Below are 15,001 nucleotides of genomic sequence, written 5' to 3' on the forward strand. Positions count from 1 at the left end.
TGTGGCAGTGAATAGAACACCAGCTCTGGAGTCAGCAGGACCTGAATTCAAAACTGCCTCTGACACTTAATAATTACCTAGCTGTATGACCTTGGACAAATCAATTAACCCTTATTCCCTTGTAAAAAAAAGAGTGGAATGGACTGCCTTGGAAGGTAATAACTCCCTTTTCACTAGAGGTCTTCAAAGGCTGAATGACTTCTTGGATATTCCATTCAATTCAGTAGTTTTTAAAGCTAATTATGGGTCAGTTACTGAATTAGATGCAGATATAACATGATATAGAAAAGATTCTTATTCAGAGCTAGCACTTTGATTCTGTGATCTTTCTTAACAGTATGTTATGGAATTTATCACTGATATTTCACTGATAGTTTACATGGCAAGGCTCATCTGAAACTACCAATTAGAAGACATTCTCTCATCTCTTTACTGATAATATTCAAATCATCCAAGGTTCAATAAACTGCCCATTACTTTAAGTTCTCTTGGACACTAGCCCTACTATTACCAACAGTATGACACCTACTTTGTGCTAAACGTTTTATAAATAGCATCTCATTAGCTATTCTAGCAAACCAGAGATGTAGGTGTTATTTATTATCCCATATTTTATGGCTGCAGAAATTGAGACAAATAGAAATTAAGGGACTTGCCCAAATGAATACAACTATTATGTGTTTGAAGAAGGGGTCTGAATATAGACCTTCTTGATTCTGGCTACCTCTATTCTGACCTCATTTCCTTGACCTCTTAAGATGGACTTTGCGTATCTCTTAAGTAAAAGACCCATAAAGAAACTTCCAGGAAAAAAAGAGAGAAGAGATGTTTAGGTGGGGAGGAGAAGAACGTCACTTTTCTAACTTCTATACCTAGTCTAGGTACAAACACTGAATTCTAATATGGAGCCATTCTGCTGATTCTACAGTAAATAAAAATGAGGGATTATTTTACAATAAACGACCACTCATGCCTTAAGGATATTTCCTACAGTGAAATTAACAGAAGTTATATCAACCCAACTCAAGCATAAACACATAGGAAGATATACCTGATCTTGCTTCCCCCAGATGACTAGTGTTGGGACTTGAATCTTCTCCATGTTTTCTTGGAGTGTGTATCTTGACTTTTCACTTACGATTTCCAAAAACACTTCTCAGAAGAAGAAAAACAAATTAATATACTTTTGAGTAGCAAGATTTGTTTATTCTGGGAGATGTAACTGCAGTCTTACAATGGCCCAACAAAAAGTTTGCTAACCAAAATCAGATACTTGAAAAAACAAAACCAAAACCCATGACTTCAGTTTTTAATGAGGCAGTGTTACTTACGTTTTCGGTAAAAATCATTGTGTGGAATGCGAACATCAACAAGGCCCTGTAGAATCTAAGTTGAAAAAATATATATATTTATATAAAAACAATGTTTTTAATATCTTGACTGATCTAAGTCTTTTGAAATGAGACTGAGTTGAGAAATAATAATAATAATAATAATAAGCATTTATAACACACTTTTAGATTTTCAAAATGCCTTATAAATATTTTTTCATATTTTATCCTCACAACCACCCTGGGAGGTAGTTGCTGCTTTCATCTTCATTGTACATATGAGAAAACTGAGGCACAAGTGAAATGACTTGCTCAGGGTCACCTAGTAAGTGTCAAAAGCCCTGCTTTTAACAAAATCAAATCATTCAGTCCCAAGAATGCTTCTCATAACATCATTAGGGGTTTAATTGCTATATACCAAAGTGATTTTATTGATGCTCTCACAGTGACTCTTTCCTGTGACCTATCAAATTGTTGCTTTATAATCCATCTAGATAAAAGATTACTTTCACTGTGGAGTACAACCAATGTGCCTCCCTTCCTTCATTGCACTGTTCTTTTTCTAATAACAATAAAGCCTGCAGAATCGTAACACAATAATATTAAGTCACTGAACCAATAAATAAATGTAAAGTAAGATTTTGGTTATTATTATAATTATTTTAACATTTCATCTAATCCAAACAAGCATGTCCCTGTAGTAACTTCTCAGAATCAAGTTTTTAAAGGCGTAAAATAAAATATATTAGAATGTAAAGGAAACCATGTGAGTAAAAATAAGGATTATAATATTCTGCCTATTCAAATTCATGGATCTTCTGAAATCTATCTACCTAGAACCCCATGTCAAGAACTCCTGTCTTAAAAGCTTCCTAAAATGAACTGGTTTTTAAACTAAAAGGACATTTTAAGTATTTTTATATTTGTATTATAGTTATTGCAACCATACCCGGTCTCTTTCTTCCCATCTATGGACTCTTTTTTTTCTGTGAAAAGGAAAACAAGTATAACATCCAATATGGTGACCACATTGGACAGTGCCTCATCTCAGTTTGAAATGTAAATGCATTAGTAAAGTTGCTGGGGCCCTTCCTGAAGTCTGGTTCTAGTCTAGGTGCTGGTACAAAAAATGTACCAAGCTAGTGGAAGGCAGAGAACTGAGTTAGGGGATCAAAGGCTATATCATGTTGATCAAGTCACTTGATCTCAAAGGGACTCTTCTGTGGAACTTTGAGCTCCTAGAACACAGGGAATATCCTTGACCTTTCTTTTATTTCCAGCATTCAGCACATGGGCTTAATAAATGACTTATTGACTAGGGTAGTTCTAAGTCCTTTCCCAACTCTAATGTAAAGTAGAGACATAATAAGTCAAAAAGACTCATGTACTAATCCCAGCTTGTACACTTACTTAGGCTATATGACCCTGACGAAGTTACTTAAACACTCTATACCTCAGTTTCCTCACTTGTAAAATGGAGGGCTAATAATGGCAACTCCCTCACAGGGTGGTTGTGAGGATCAAATGAGATGCCATATGTAAAATCCTCTGGAAACCACACAGTGCCATATAACACTAGTTATTATTATTACGATTATTTTTATTATCGTTACTATTTTATTACTACAAATGCTGCACCCTAGTTATAGTCATAAATGTCTACTTAGGAAAGCTGAGATTGGAAGCTTTAAAAATAAATTGGTCTGGCATGTTGTGTACCCCTAAATAAGGAGATGATGGTATCAGAAAGAAAATTGAAGCATTTTATTTTTGGACATAGTTAAAACAGGAATTTGTTTTGTGTGACTACACACGTTTGTAACAGGTTTTCTTTTTGTTGCCTTCTCGATGGAGGGGAAGAAGAAGTGGGAGGGAAAGATTCTGAAGGTGAAAATAAAATCTAATTTTAAAAAATTTAACTGATTTGAACATTGCCAATTAATTGAAAAAATAAAATTTAACTAAATAAGCAAATAAAAATGCTTGTTTATAGTTGAAAATTAGTCCCATTTTGACATAAAATCTATTATTTATATTTGTTTTTAATTTTTTATCAAGAAAATTCTGACTTCTCTCTCCCTGACCTTTTGTCCCTGTTCTTTAATTGAGAAAGAAAAACAAAGCTCTTGTGAGAAATAGGAATAGTCAAAACAAAACTCATTTCCCCATTTGTTATATCTGAAAATAACATTTCTCAATCTGCCCTCTGAGTTCAGTACTTCTCAGTGAAAAGTGAGTTGCAGATTTCAACAGAAGTCCTTTGTAATCATGTCTGATCGTTAAATTAATCAGTTTTAAAAGCTGTTTCTCTTCATAACAATGTCATCATTATATAAACTAATTTCCTGATTTTACTTCCTTCACTTGTATCATCTAAGTCTTCCTAGGTTTTTCTGAAACCATTCCCTTTGCCATGACTTATAGCACAATAGTACTCCATCACAACCATATACCATAACCTGTTCACCCATTTAATTAATGGGGAACTCCCAGAAGGGGGTCTATTAATTAGGATCCAATTAATGGGGAACCCCCTCAGTTTGCAATTCTTTATTGCATACCCCACCTTTCATATTTTCAAAGTCCTCTATGCTTCTATATGGACAGAGTTCTGAGCCTGAAATTCATACCTGGGTTCAGATACTTCCTAGCTGTGTGAATCTCAGTAAGTCACTTAACCGTGCTTGCCTCAGATTCCTTATCTGTAAAATGAGTTGAAGAAGGAAATGGCAAACAACTCTAGTAGCTTTGCCTAGAAAACTCCAAAGAGAGTCAGGAGGAGTCAGATATGTCTGAAAACTACGAAATAACACTATGACTCCATAAAAAAAAATCACTTTGTCAATGACATTGATAAAAATTTCCATTGACACTAGGCTAAGAACAGATTCTTGATATCCCTCTTGCCTTGCCTGTTACCAATTAATTTTTTTTTGGATGTTTGCAAGGCAATGGGGTTAAGTGACTTGCCTAAGGTCACACAGCTAAGTAAGCATTAAATGTCTGAGGTCCCATTTGAACTCCAGTCCTTCTGATTCTAGGGCTGGTGCTCTATCCATTGCACTACCTAGCTACCCCATACCAATTAATGTTTTAATAAAATTAAATTTTTCAATGAATTTTTATATTTTTTCCACAATAAGCATTTTAAAAATTAATCTAGCCTTCCCACTAGCTTCCACCCTTATTGAGCAAAGAAAACAAATCCCTCACAATATATCTTATTGTCTAGCAAAACAGATGTCCATGTTTAAATTTTTTTAATGTTTTCATCCAGCAATTTTTTTAAAAAATAAAAATGTTGTACCAACCCCTCTAGGGGTCTTTAAGATGTTGGCTATTTTGCTCAGGGTGACTGCTAAAGAGACCAAGGTTGAGAAGAATCCTGGGTATTCATGAAGTCTGTCTCCAGTCAGACTATGGGTTACTTTGGGAGGGAGGGGTGGGGTCTCTCTGGAAGTAATCTAGGCAAAGCCTGAACTGAGCAAAGAGTGGATGATTGATCAAGTATCGTCTGGATTAGATGACCCCAATGGGGGGGGGAGGCGGTCCCTTACAATTCTGGGATCATAGGCCTCAAGCTGGAAGATATTTCAGAGGCCTCTAGCCCAACTCTCCTCATTTGACAGAGTAGGAAACTGAGCCACTGATCAGTCAGATGATTGTCTAAGGTCACAAAAGTGACTCTTAGAGGTAGGAACTAAACTCTCACACCAGAACCAATTTCCCTGATCAAAGCTGAAATTCTAAGATCCTGCTGGGTTTTGTCAGGCAATGGAAGCTCTCCTCTCCCCAGCTTTCACCTGATGTGGCACTTTGAACCGGACATAGGAGCACAGCTTCAGCATGTTGGCCATTTCTTCTGGGGTTGATGGGATTAAGGGTATCTTATCCACAGCAAATGTTTCATTCAGCTCCTTGAGGTGCTGCACAAAAGCATTCTCATTGGTGATGTGCAGGCCTACGAATGCCAAACCAAAAGACTTCAGTGAACCTGACCCAGTCCATGCATGTCCTACCCAGGGGTCCAGCACCTGTTGTTCCCAGATCTACAGCTCCTCAAGGTAGCCTGTTAACCCAGGATCCTGGAACATGCTCAATCCTGTAACCAAGAATGTGCTTTCTGGTTTGTTCTACATTTTATCTTCTTTTTATTAATGTCTTCTTTTTTAATATCACCTTTCCCCCCCCAAATACTTCCCTCCCCACTCATTACTCAACAAGACATCATCCCTTGTAACAGACACTGAAAAAGACAGAGAGACAAAGCAAATTAGTAAAAGTAACCAAAAGTAGCCAAAAGTAACCAAGAGGTTTGAGAGTCTATTCAATATCTTCTTCTTGTAAGCTTTTGTTGTGCTTTTTTTTTTCTGGAAAGGCAATGGATTAAGTGACTTGCTCAAGGTCACACAGCTAGGTAATTATTAAGTGTCTAAGGCTGGATTTGAACTCAGGTCCTCTTGACTCCAGGGCTGGTCTATGTCACTTGGTTGTCCCTGTTATAAGCTTTTAGTCACCAGGGAATTTGTTAAACCCTCCCTATGTATGGTACTAAGCAATGGGTAGACAATGAAAAACAAAATTACCTCCTATTCTCAGGAAGCTTACATTCTAATAGGAGAAGACAGGCAAAAACCTATGTCTGTTCAAAAAAATTTAGCACATGTAAATGATAGGTCATCTCAGAGGAAGGTCCTGGGTGGTGGTGGGGGCACTGGGAAAGATCTTTAGAAGGCAGTTGTACTTGATTAGACTTGTCTCTTATTTAAAAAAACAACAACTTAGTAAATAAGGTGCTGGGTAAGGAATCAGGAAGACCTGGCTTCAAATCTTGTTTCTTAATACTTTACTCATTAAGACAGTTAAGTGGTGTAGTGTATAGAGTGTAGGACCTGGAATCAGAAAGATTTGAGTTAAAATCCAGCCTCAGAAGCTATATGACCCTGGGCTCATTGATTCTTAACCAATCCTTGATGATTTCATCTATGAAAAAACCCTCACTATTCCTCGCTGTACTGATATAAAGTCTATTTTACTATATGTTGACCCATGTGTCATCAAAAAATGTCATCCCCACCTTGTTCATATTGCTTTCTACCATTTGTACTCCCCATATCTTCTCAAGACAGTTTGGGTTTTGTGTGTGTGTGTGTGTGTGTGTGTGTGTGTGTGTGTGTGTGTGAGAGAGAGAGAGAGAGAGAGAGAGAGAGAGAGAGAGAGAGATCCTATTGGCAAGATACTTACATTCTAATTGAGCAGACAATTCAATTAATGGTGAATAATGGCCAGGGAAGGGTCACAAAGATATTATACTGAATATTGCAAATTTGATTGATGGGTAATAGATAAGTAATGTGAAAAAAAACAAGGAAGAAGATATCTAAGGGGCAATTAGATAGAGAAAAGAGAATATAGGAAAGTTGGGCTCCAGATGGAGTCTTTACCACCAATGAACAGTGTGACATTGGAAAAGTCACTTTTATCCTCTGGGTTTCAGTTTATTAATAAAATGAAGGCATTGGACATGGTAACCTCTTCTAACTTTGCTCTCTTCTCATTTGCTCTTTACCTTCAATTCAATTCAACCAAAGCAACAAAATGCTAAGGACAGTTAAAAGTTTAGCTAAGAAAGAATCCCTACCTTCACTGGATCTAACAATACAGAGAATAGAGCTGGAAGGAAGTTTAGAAGTCACCAAGAACAAACTACTCATTTTAAAAATAAGGAAACTCAGGAGAAATGACTTGCTCAAGATCATACAATTTCTAAGGTTTTAAGTGGGATATCAAAGTGACCTGATTTCAAATCCTACCTTTGACACTTGTATAAAAGAACAATTGGAATTGTTCAAAGAAATGATGAAATAATTTTTTTAATATTATAAAAGAAATGAGAGCTGAGGAGGAGAGACTTAGAAAAAGGATCAACAAATTAACAGAAAAAATACAAAACCTTACCCTACTAAAAAAAATTCCCTAAAAATCAGAATGGATGAAATGAAAATTAATGACTTTATTTATGACAATAAGAATTCTTAAAACTAAGTAAGAAGAATGAGAAAGTAGGGGAAAATGTAAAATGCCCCATATAAAAATCTAACTAATCTGGAAAACAGATCAAGGAGACATAACTCAAGAATCATAGGATTACCTGTAATCCATGACCAAAAAAAAAAGATAAACATCATATTCTAAGAAATCAATTGCACAAACAAAACCAATACAACCAAGATTAGAAGGAAAGCAGAAAGTTGGGAAACAGCTTTTAGTCAGTGTTTCTGGGTCTCATTTTTCAACTATATGGATATCTGGGTCAAATTTATAAGACTACAGGTAATTCCCCAATTGATAAATGATCAAAAGGATATGAACAGGCAGTTTTTAGATGAAGAAATTAAAGCTATCTATTGTCATATAAAATACTCTGAATCACTATTAATTTAAAAATGCAAATTAAAACAAATCTTACAACTATCAAATTGGCTAATAAGACAGAAAAGAAAAATGATAAATGTCAGATAGCTGTGGGAAAATTGGAACACTAATGCAATGTTCCTAGATTTGTGAAGTGATCCAACCATTCTGGAGGAAAAACTTGGAACTAAGCCCAAAGGGCAATCAGCTGTGCATACCCTTTGATCCAATAATACCACAGGGTCTGTATCCCAAAGAGATCATAAAAAAGGGAAAAGGATCCACAAATACAAAAATATTTATTGCAGCTCTTTTTATGGTAGCAAAGAAATGGAAATGAGGGAATTCCCCATCAACTGGGGAATGAGTGAACAAGTTGTGGTATGTGAATGTGATGGCATACAACTGTGCTATGAGGAATCATGAGTCAATGGATTTCAGAAAAACCTTGAAAAGTTTACATGAACTGATGCTGAATGAGGTGAGCAAAACCATGAGAACCTTGTGTACAGTAATGGCAACCTTGTGTGACGATCAACTATGATAGACTTAACTCTTCTCAACACTACAATGATCCAAAGCAATTCCAAAAGACTCATATTGAAAAATACTGTCTACAGAACTATGGAGTCTCTGTATGGATCAAAGCAAATTATTTTTTTCCCTTTTTGTTCTGTTTATTCTTTCACAACTGTGACTAATATGGAAATATGTTTAAGATGATTGTACATATATAACCTAACCTATTTATATAGGTTTATATTGCTTTCTATCTTGATGATGGAGGGAGAAGAAAGAGGAAAGGAGAAAAAATTGAAACCCAGGATCTAATAAAAAAAAATGAATGTTGAAAACATGTCATTGGAAAAAAACAAATTCTATTAAAAAAAGAAAAAGAAAATTGTACTGATGTATTAGAGTAAAAAGGCATTGTGAAAAGAGAAAGAATCCACCTCTGGAAAGAAACTCAAAATGAAAACTTCCAGGAATATCTTCTTGACAAAATCCAGAGTTTCAAGATAAAAGGGAAAAAATATTGCAAATACCCAGAAAGAAAAATTCAAATAGCAAGGAACTACAATAACAACTACACAAGATTTAACAGCTAGCACTATAAAGGAGCAGAGAACAAAAAATGAGATACAATATCCCAATAGGCAAAAGAGAAAGGTCTACCACCACTAATAGTTTACCCAGCAAAAATGAATATAATTCTATGAGAAAAAAAATAATCTTCATTGAAATAGAATTCCTTATAAATGTTCTTTATGAAAAAAACTGGCTGAAAAGAAACTGAAATATAAACATGGAGTGAAGAGAAAACTTAAAAAGATAAATATAAGTGAATAATCAGAAAATGCTTTAGAAGAATGAACAAGGGTTTTTTTAGGGTAGTTTCTCCCCTTTGTTCTGTTTCCTTCTTTCACAGCATGATTAACATGGAAATGTTTTACATGAATTGCACATATATAATTTATGTCAGATTGCTTGCTATCTTGGGGAAGGGGGATAAAGAGGGAGGGAGAAAAATTTGGAACTCAAAAGCTTATAAAAATGAATGTTGAGAATTTTCTTCATATGTAATTAGAAAAATAAAATACTATTTACATTTAAAAATTAAAACATTTTCTTTTTTAAAAGTTTGCATTTTAATGGAGGGAGTTTTTTTATTTAAATATTTTATTTGTTTTTCCAACTATATGCAAGGGTAGCTTTTATCAATCATTTTTTTTGGCAAGGTTTTGACTTGTACATTTTTCTTTCTTCCTCCTTCCCTTCTTTACTCTCCCCTTAAGACAGAGCAATCTAATATAGACTCCATATATAATCATGATTAATGGAAGGAGTATTAAAAGCATTTTAGAATCCTACTGTCACAAAAAGTCAGAAGATTGTTAATCAAGAAGGAAGATCCATAGTTTTAGTGTATTTTGAAGATGATGTATTAAAAAAGACAAGGGGTGGGTTAAGAAAGGCTATACTAGGACAAATGGGAGGAAAGATTAGGGAATTTATTGGCACACATAACAGAATTGTACCATATTTAAATGTGGAAGGAATGGGGAGAGCAAGAATCACTTGAATTTCACTCTCATCTAAACTAGTCAAAAGAAGACAGAATATACACCCACAAATACACAGAGAAGAAAAAAATTATTTAGAGATTAAGATGAAGGGAAATATCCAATTAATTGTCATCACTGTGAATGTGAATGGAATAAACTCAACCAAAAAATGGAAGAAGTTAGCAGAATGGATTAGTAAGTAAAATCCAATAATGTATTGCTTACAAGAAACATATATGAAACTTAAAAACTTAACAGAATTACAATAAGAGAATGAAACTAAATCTATTATTCTTCAGCTGAATTTTTTTAAAAATCAGAATTAGTAATTATTATTTCAGACAACGGTAAAAATAAACTTAAAGAAGATAAAAGTCTTATTTAAAAGAGATTTTACTAAAAATCACTGACAATGAATTGATTTCAATTAACATATGTACACTGAGTAGCATAGTTTTAAAAGACTTAAATGAAAAATTAATCACTAGCTACAGTAAACAGCAATATGCTTTTTTGGTTGTTGCTGGGGTTTTTTTAGGTTTTTTGCAAGGCAAATGGGGTTAAAAGTGGCTTGCCCAAGGCCACACAGCTAGGTAATTATTAAGTGTCTGAGACCAGATTTGAACCCAGGTACTCCTGACTCCAGGGCCGGTGCTTTATCCACTGCGCCACCTAGCTGCCCCCCCCAACAACAATATGTTTTGCATGTCTGCACATGTATAACCTATATCAACTTGCCTTTTCAAAGAGGGAGAAGAGAGGAACGAAAGAAGGAAAGGAATTTGGAACTCAAAAGTTTAAAAAATGAATGTTAAAAATTATTTTTACTTGTAATTTGAAAAAAAAATTTTAAAGAGGAAATAGTGAAACTATAATAGTGTGTGAGATAGAGGGCTCAATTTGTCTCTATCAGTCCTAGATAAATCTGACCACAAAAATAAAGAAAAAAAGAATTCAAAGACCAAGGTAGGATTCAAATGAATATATAATATAAATATAACAGGTCACATCATTAACAAATTAGAGAAACAAAGAAAAAATTACCCATCAGATCAATAGATCAATGGATAGAAGAAATCTTTGTGATCACTGAAAGTATAGAGAGGAACAGAGAAGATAAAAATAATTTTGATTGCATAAGATTTAGAAGTCTTTGCAAAATAGATCTAATAAAGCCAAGATTGGAAAACTGGAAAATATCCTTTAAAGTAAGTTTCTTTGGTAAAGTTTTTTTTTTAGGTTTTTGCAAGGCAATGGGGCTAAGTGGATTGCCCAAGGCCACACAGCTAGGTAATTATTTAAGTGTCTGAGGCCGGATTTGAACTCAGGTACTCCTGACTCCAGGGCCGGTGCCCTATCCACTGCACCATCTAGCCACCCCTTGATAAAGATTTTTAAGGAACTGATTTAAATTTATTAAGAGCCATTGATAATTCAATAATGATATAAAGATATAATTTATAAAGATATGTTCATAAAGTTATGACTAACCAGTTCTGAAGAGGAAGAACTCAAACTTTATTCATATTTTTAAATGTACCAAATGATTACTAATTAGAGAAATGTAAATTAGGGCAACTCTGCGGTTCTACCAAAAAAAAAGAGGAAAAATCTAAGTTTGAGGAACTGAGGGAAAAGAGGCAAAGTGATGAACAGAAAGTAGATCAGTGAAGGGTCCAACCATTCTGGAAAACAATTTGGAATTTTTTTACAAAAGGTTACTAAACATTGTATGCCCTTTGACCTAGATATACTTCTATTGAGCCTATGCCCAAAAGAGATCAAAGAAAGAGGAAAAGGTTTATAATATATTCAAATATTTAAAGCAAGTCTTTTTGTGATGTCAAAAAGCAGGAAACTAAGGGGATGTTCATTAATTGGGGAATAGTTGAACAAATTGTATTACGTGAATGGTATGGTGTAAGAAATGAATAAACATGATTTTAAAAAAGACAAAGAAAAACTTATACGAACTTATGCAAGGTGAAGTGAGTATAATTCAAAGAATAATTTATGCTATCACATCAAAATTATAATATTGAGGTCTCTTAAACTGATGAATAATGAAATGAACATAATCATGGGAATAAGTTATACAGAAATAAGAGAATAAAAACCAATACTTTCGTAAGTTATAAGAACTAAAACCAATACAATGGCCACCCATGATTCCAAAGGCCTTATGATGACACATTGGAAACATTATAGAGAAGTGATAGATTTAGAATACAGAATGAGATAGAAAGATATACATAGATAAATAAACATATACAGAAAAATATATAAACACACACATAAATGCATATATGTAGATATATTTATACAAATGTGTATACACACACAACAGGCATTGGGGAAATTTGTTTCATTACTTGTATTTCTTCTAAGGAACTTGTTTTTTCTTTTTTGTCAATGAGGTAAGGATGGAGGAAAAGAAAACAGATGCTGTGATGTTTCATGCTCATTCACATGAAGTCATAAGTTTTTGTTCTAAAGGCAACTAAGAGTCTTAGGAGAAAGACCATCAAAGAAGTTTAACTTTATACTTCAAAGTTTGGGAGTTGAAGGAAGTCCTGAAGCAATCACTAGGTTTTGATGAAAGAGTATTTTGGGGAGGGAGTGACTGTACCATAATAATTTATGAATCAGAAAAAAAAATCTGATTTAACTCAATATGGATTTCTTATGGAAGGTACTCTTAAAAAGTTCACATTTGTATCTATGATGCCTAGAAGTGGGCTAGCACCCAACACCTGCTCTCTGCGTTTATCAATCAAGGTGCTTAATAAATGCTTCTTGATCGATTGCTTAAGTCTCAGAAATGGCCTCTAATTCCCTCCAATCTTCAGCGCAGACTTCAGACACCTTCTGTCTAGAATGATTTACATTTGGGACTCACCTGCAGGACACACCAGTGTCAGACCGCAGATATCCGATGGATAATAGGCAGCATACACCCCTGCCACATGGCCCCCCATGGAAGTGCCCACTAGGTGGAAAGGCTTCTTATTCAGCTTGATGCTTTCCACAAACTACAAAAAGAAGCAGGAAAAGAGGTTGGTGAGAGAATTAGAACCTGCATAGGATAGTGACATTGCTCTGGAAGCAATTAAAAATAGCCATTGGGGAGATAAAAGCTTCCCAAGACTCAGGAGGGTCTTGCCTTTGTAGCAAATCCTTAGGCATACTTGTATTTTCTCCCCTCTGGCATCAGGGTGGGAAATTGAGTGGAGATTTCCAAGATTCCTCTTTGACTCAGCTTGATTGGACAAAACTGTCTGCATGTAATCTCCCCCATTAAAATGCTAGCTCTTTGAGGGGCAGGAACTGCATTTTTGTCTCCATTTGTAGCCTTAGCTCTTTGCATAATGCCTGACAAATAGTAAGAGAGTCAGAAGTGCTTGCTGTTTTGCCGACTTGAGCTCTCAGAGCCCTAGGGAACTCTCTTATTACAATAAGTCACAGAGAAGGTGCCCACCCATGTTGGTAAAGAGAATATCCTCAACTGAAAGCTCCCTATGCCAGTGAAATCACAGGTTCAGTCCCTGTCTCTCAAACTCCAAACTCAGTGATTTTCCACTTTATTCCAGACCATAGGGCACCATATTCTCAAACAGAAACTATGCCAGACAACAGGTAGCTTAATAAAGGCTTGGGGATTGATTAATGGTGGTTCAGAAGTTCCCTTTCAACAAGATAAGGAAAGCTTCCCAAGTCTGATTCTTCACTTGTACTTTAAATAAACTCAGAATAAAACATATTTCAGAGTCTAACCTCTAAATATCTAATCCAAAGCCATCCTTTATTACCTGATATATCTTAACACAACACACAGAGAGAATGCATTCATTAGCTGCTGGTCCATTAGACTGACATAAACCACTCGCCCACTCATCATCTTTAAGAGAGGAAGGATAGAAAAGTTCCTAATCCTTTTAATGATAGGGTTCCATCACTTACCTGATGTATCCTCTTGACTTGTCCATCTATTGATAAGTCATCTAAGGAGGAGCGGGTGGTTCCCTCATGACCAGGCATGTCAACACAGACCAAATGAAGGTTCTTTGGGAGGAACTAAGGACACACAAAAAAAGAATGATCCATTAGTAAAGACAGTGGTGAATGGCAGCCAGGACAGTTGAGAGGAAAAAAAAGCTCTTCTGGAAAAGAAGCACAGAATCCTAAGAGCCTAATTTAGATCTAGAAGGGAGTTCAGAGAAAGTCCCCTCATTTTATTAATGAGGAAAGTGAGGACCAGTAGGTGAACAACTTTTCCAATGTCTCCCATAGGATCAAAAGTTCAGAGCTGGAAGGAGTCATGAGTCATTTCACCAGCACAGAGAAGGGCACTTCTTTCAGAGGCCACCAAGGCCATTTTAAGGCAAAGGCTTTGAGCCAGAAAGATCTGAGGTCAAATCTGGCCTCCAATACTCATTGACTGTGTGATCCTGGACCACTTAACTTCCATTTCTTCATCTATAAACTGGGAATGATAATAGCATCTTTTCCCCAAGACTGTTGTGTGAAAAATAGTTATGAACTACTTGGTTCTGAGGTTTTCTCTCTTCTTTTTTGGCAATGGGGTTAAGTGACTTGCCTAAGGTCACACAATCAGTATCAAGTCCTGACTCAGATCCTATGACTCCAAGGTTAGCATTCTACCCATTGTGGCACTTAGCTACTCCAGCTACTGACTACCATTATGAAATGCTACCCCCATCATTTGCCCACAGGTCAATCTAATGACAATGATTCAGGGTTACTTCAAGAGGAGAGGCCACCAAAGGACAAAAATGACATAACTAGTGTGTTGAGGAGGGAGAAGGTGAGTCAAGTAGCCATGCCCAGTGAGCATACCCAGGCAGCATGTTTCCAGCCTTTTCTGGTCCAGCTGGTTGGTGCCAACTTCTCCATTCTACCTTCAGTTCTCATTCCCCCACTCATGCCAGCCACAAGGAGCCACATCTACCCCCACGGAGAAAGGCCAGTGAGGAATCTCCAACCATGAGATCCACATTCAAATTTTGCTTCTAATCCTTATTGCCTGGATAATTAGGGTCAAATCACTTAACTTTTCTGGTCTCTATTTCCTTTTTTCCTAAGCTTGGCACAATCAGACCTCTAGCACCTATCTTTTTAAAAAAAAACTATTTTATTTACTTATTTTTCCAACTACATGCAATAGCAGTT

At 35.6% G+C, this 15,001-nt stretch overlaps 1 protein-coding gene across 3 annotated transcripts in view; it reads right to left on the reverse strand.

Moving 5' to 3' along the window:
- Positions 1 to 15,001, reverse strand: part of ABHD6 (abhydrolase domain containing 6, acylglycerol lipase) — a 56,669-nt gene that overhangs the window by 19,673 nt on the left and 21,995 nt on the right. For all 3 annotated transcript variants that reach the window (XR_012471041.1, XM_074198874.1, XM_074198876.1), the window contains 5 exons: positions 13,772 to 13,885; positions 12,711 to 12,843; positions 5,135 to 5,292; positions 1,332 to 1,386; positions 1,052 to 1,152 (listed from right to left, as the gene is read on the reverse strand). Coding sequence is in view for 2 of the 3 variants with exons in the window: in XM_074198874.1 (XP_074054975.1) it covers positions 1,052 to 1,152; positions 1,332 to 1,386; positions 5,135 to 5,292; positions 12,711 to 12,843; positions 13,772 to 13,885 (561 nt within the window). In the remaining variant the exon portion in view is untranslated. The remainder of the gene's footprint in view (positions 1 to 1,051; positions 1,153 to 1,331; positions 1,387 to 5,134; positions 5,293 to 12,710; positions 12,844 to 13,771; positions 13,886 to 15,001) is intronic.

Source organism: Macrotis lagotis, chromosome 8 (assembly GCF_037893015.1).
Source record: "Macrotis lagotis isolate mMagLag1 chromosome 8, bilby.v1.9.chrom.fasta, whole genome shotgun sequence".
In the NCBI taxonomy this organism is placed as follows: domain Eukaryota; kingdom Metazoa; phylum Chordata; class Mammalia; order Peramelemorphia; family Peramelidae; genus Macrotis; species Macrotis lagotis.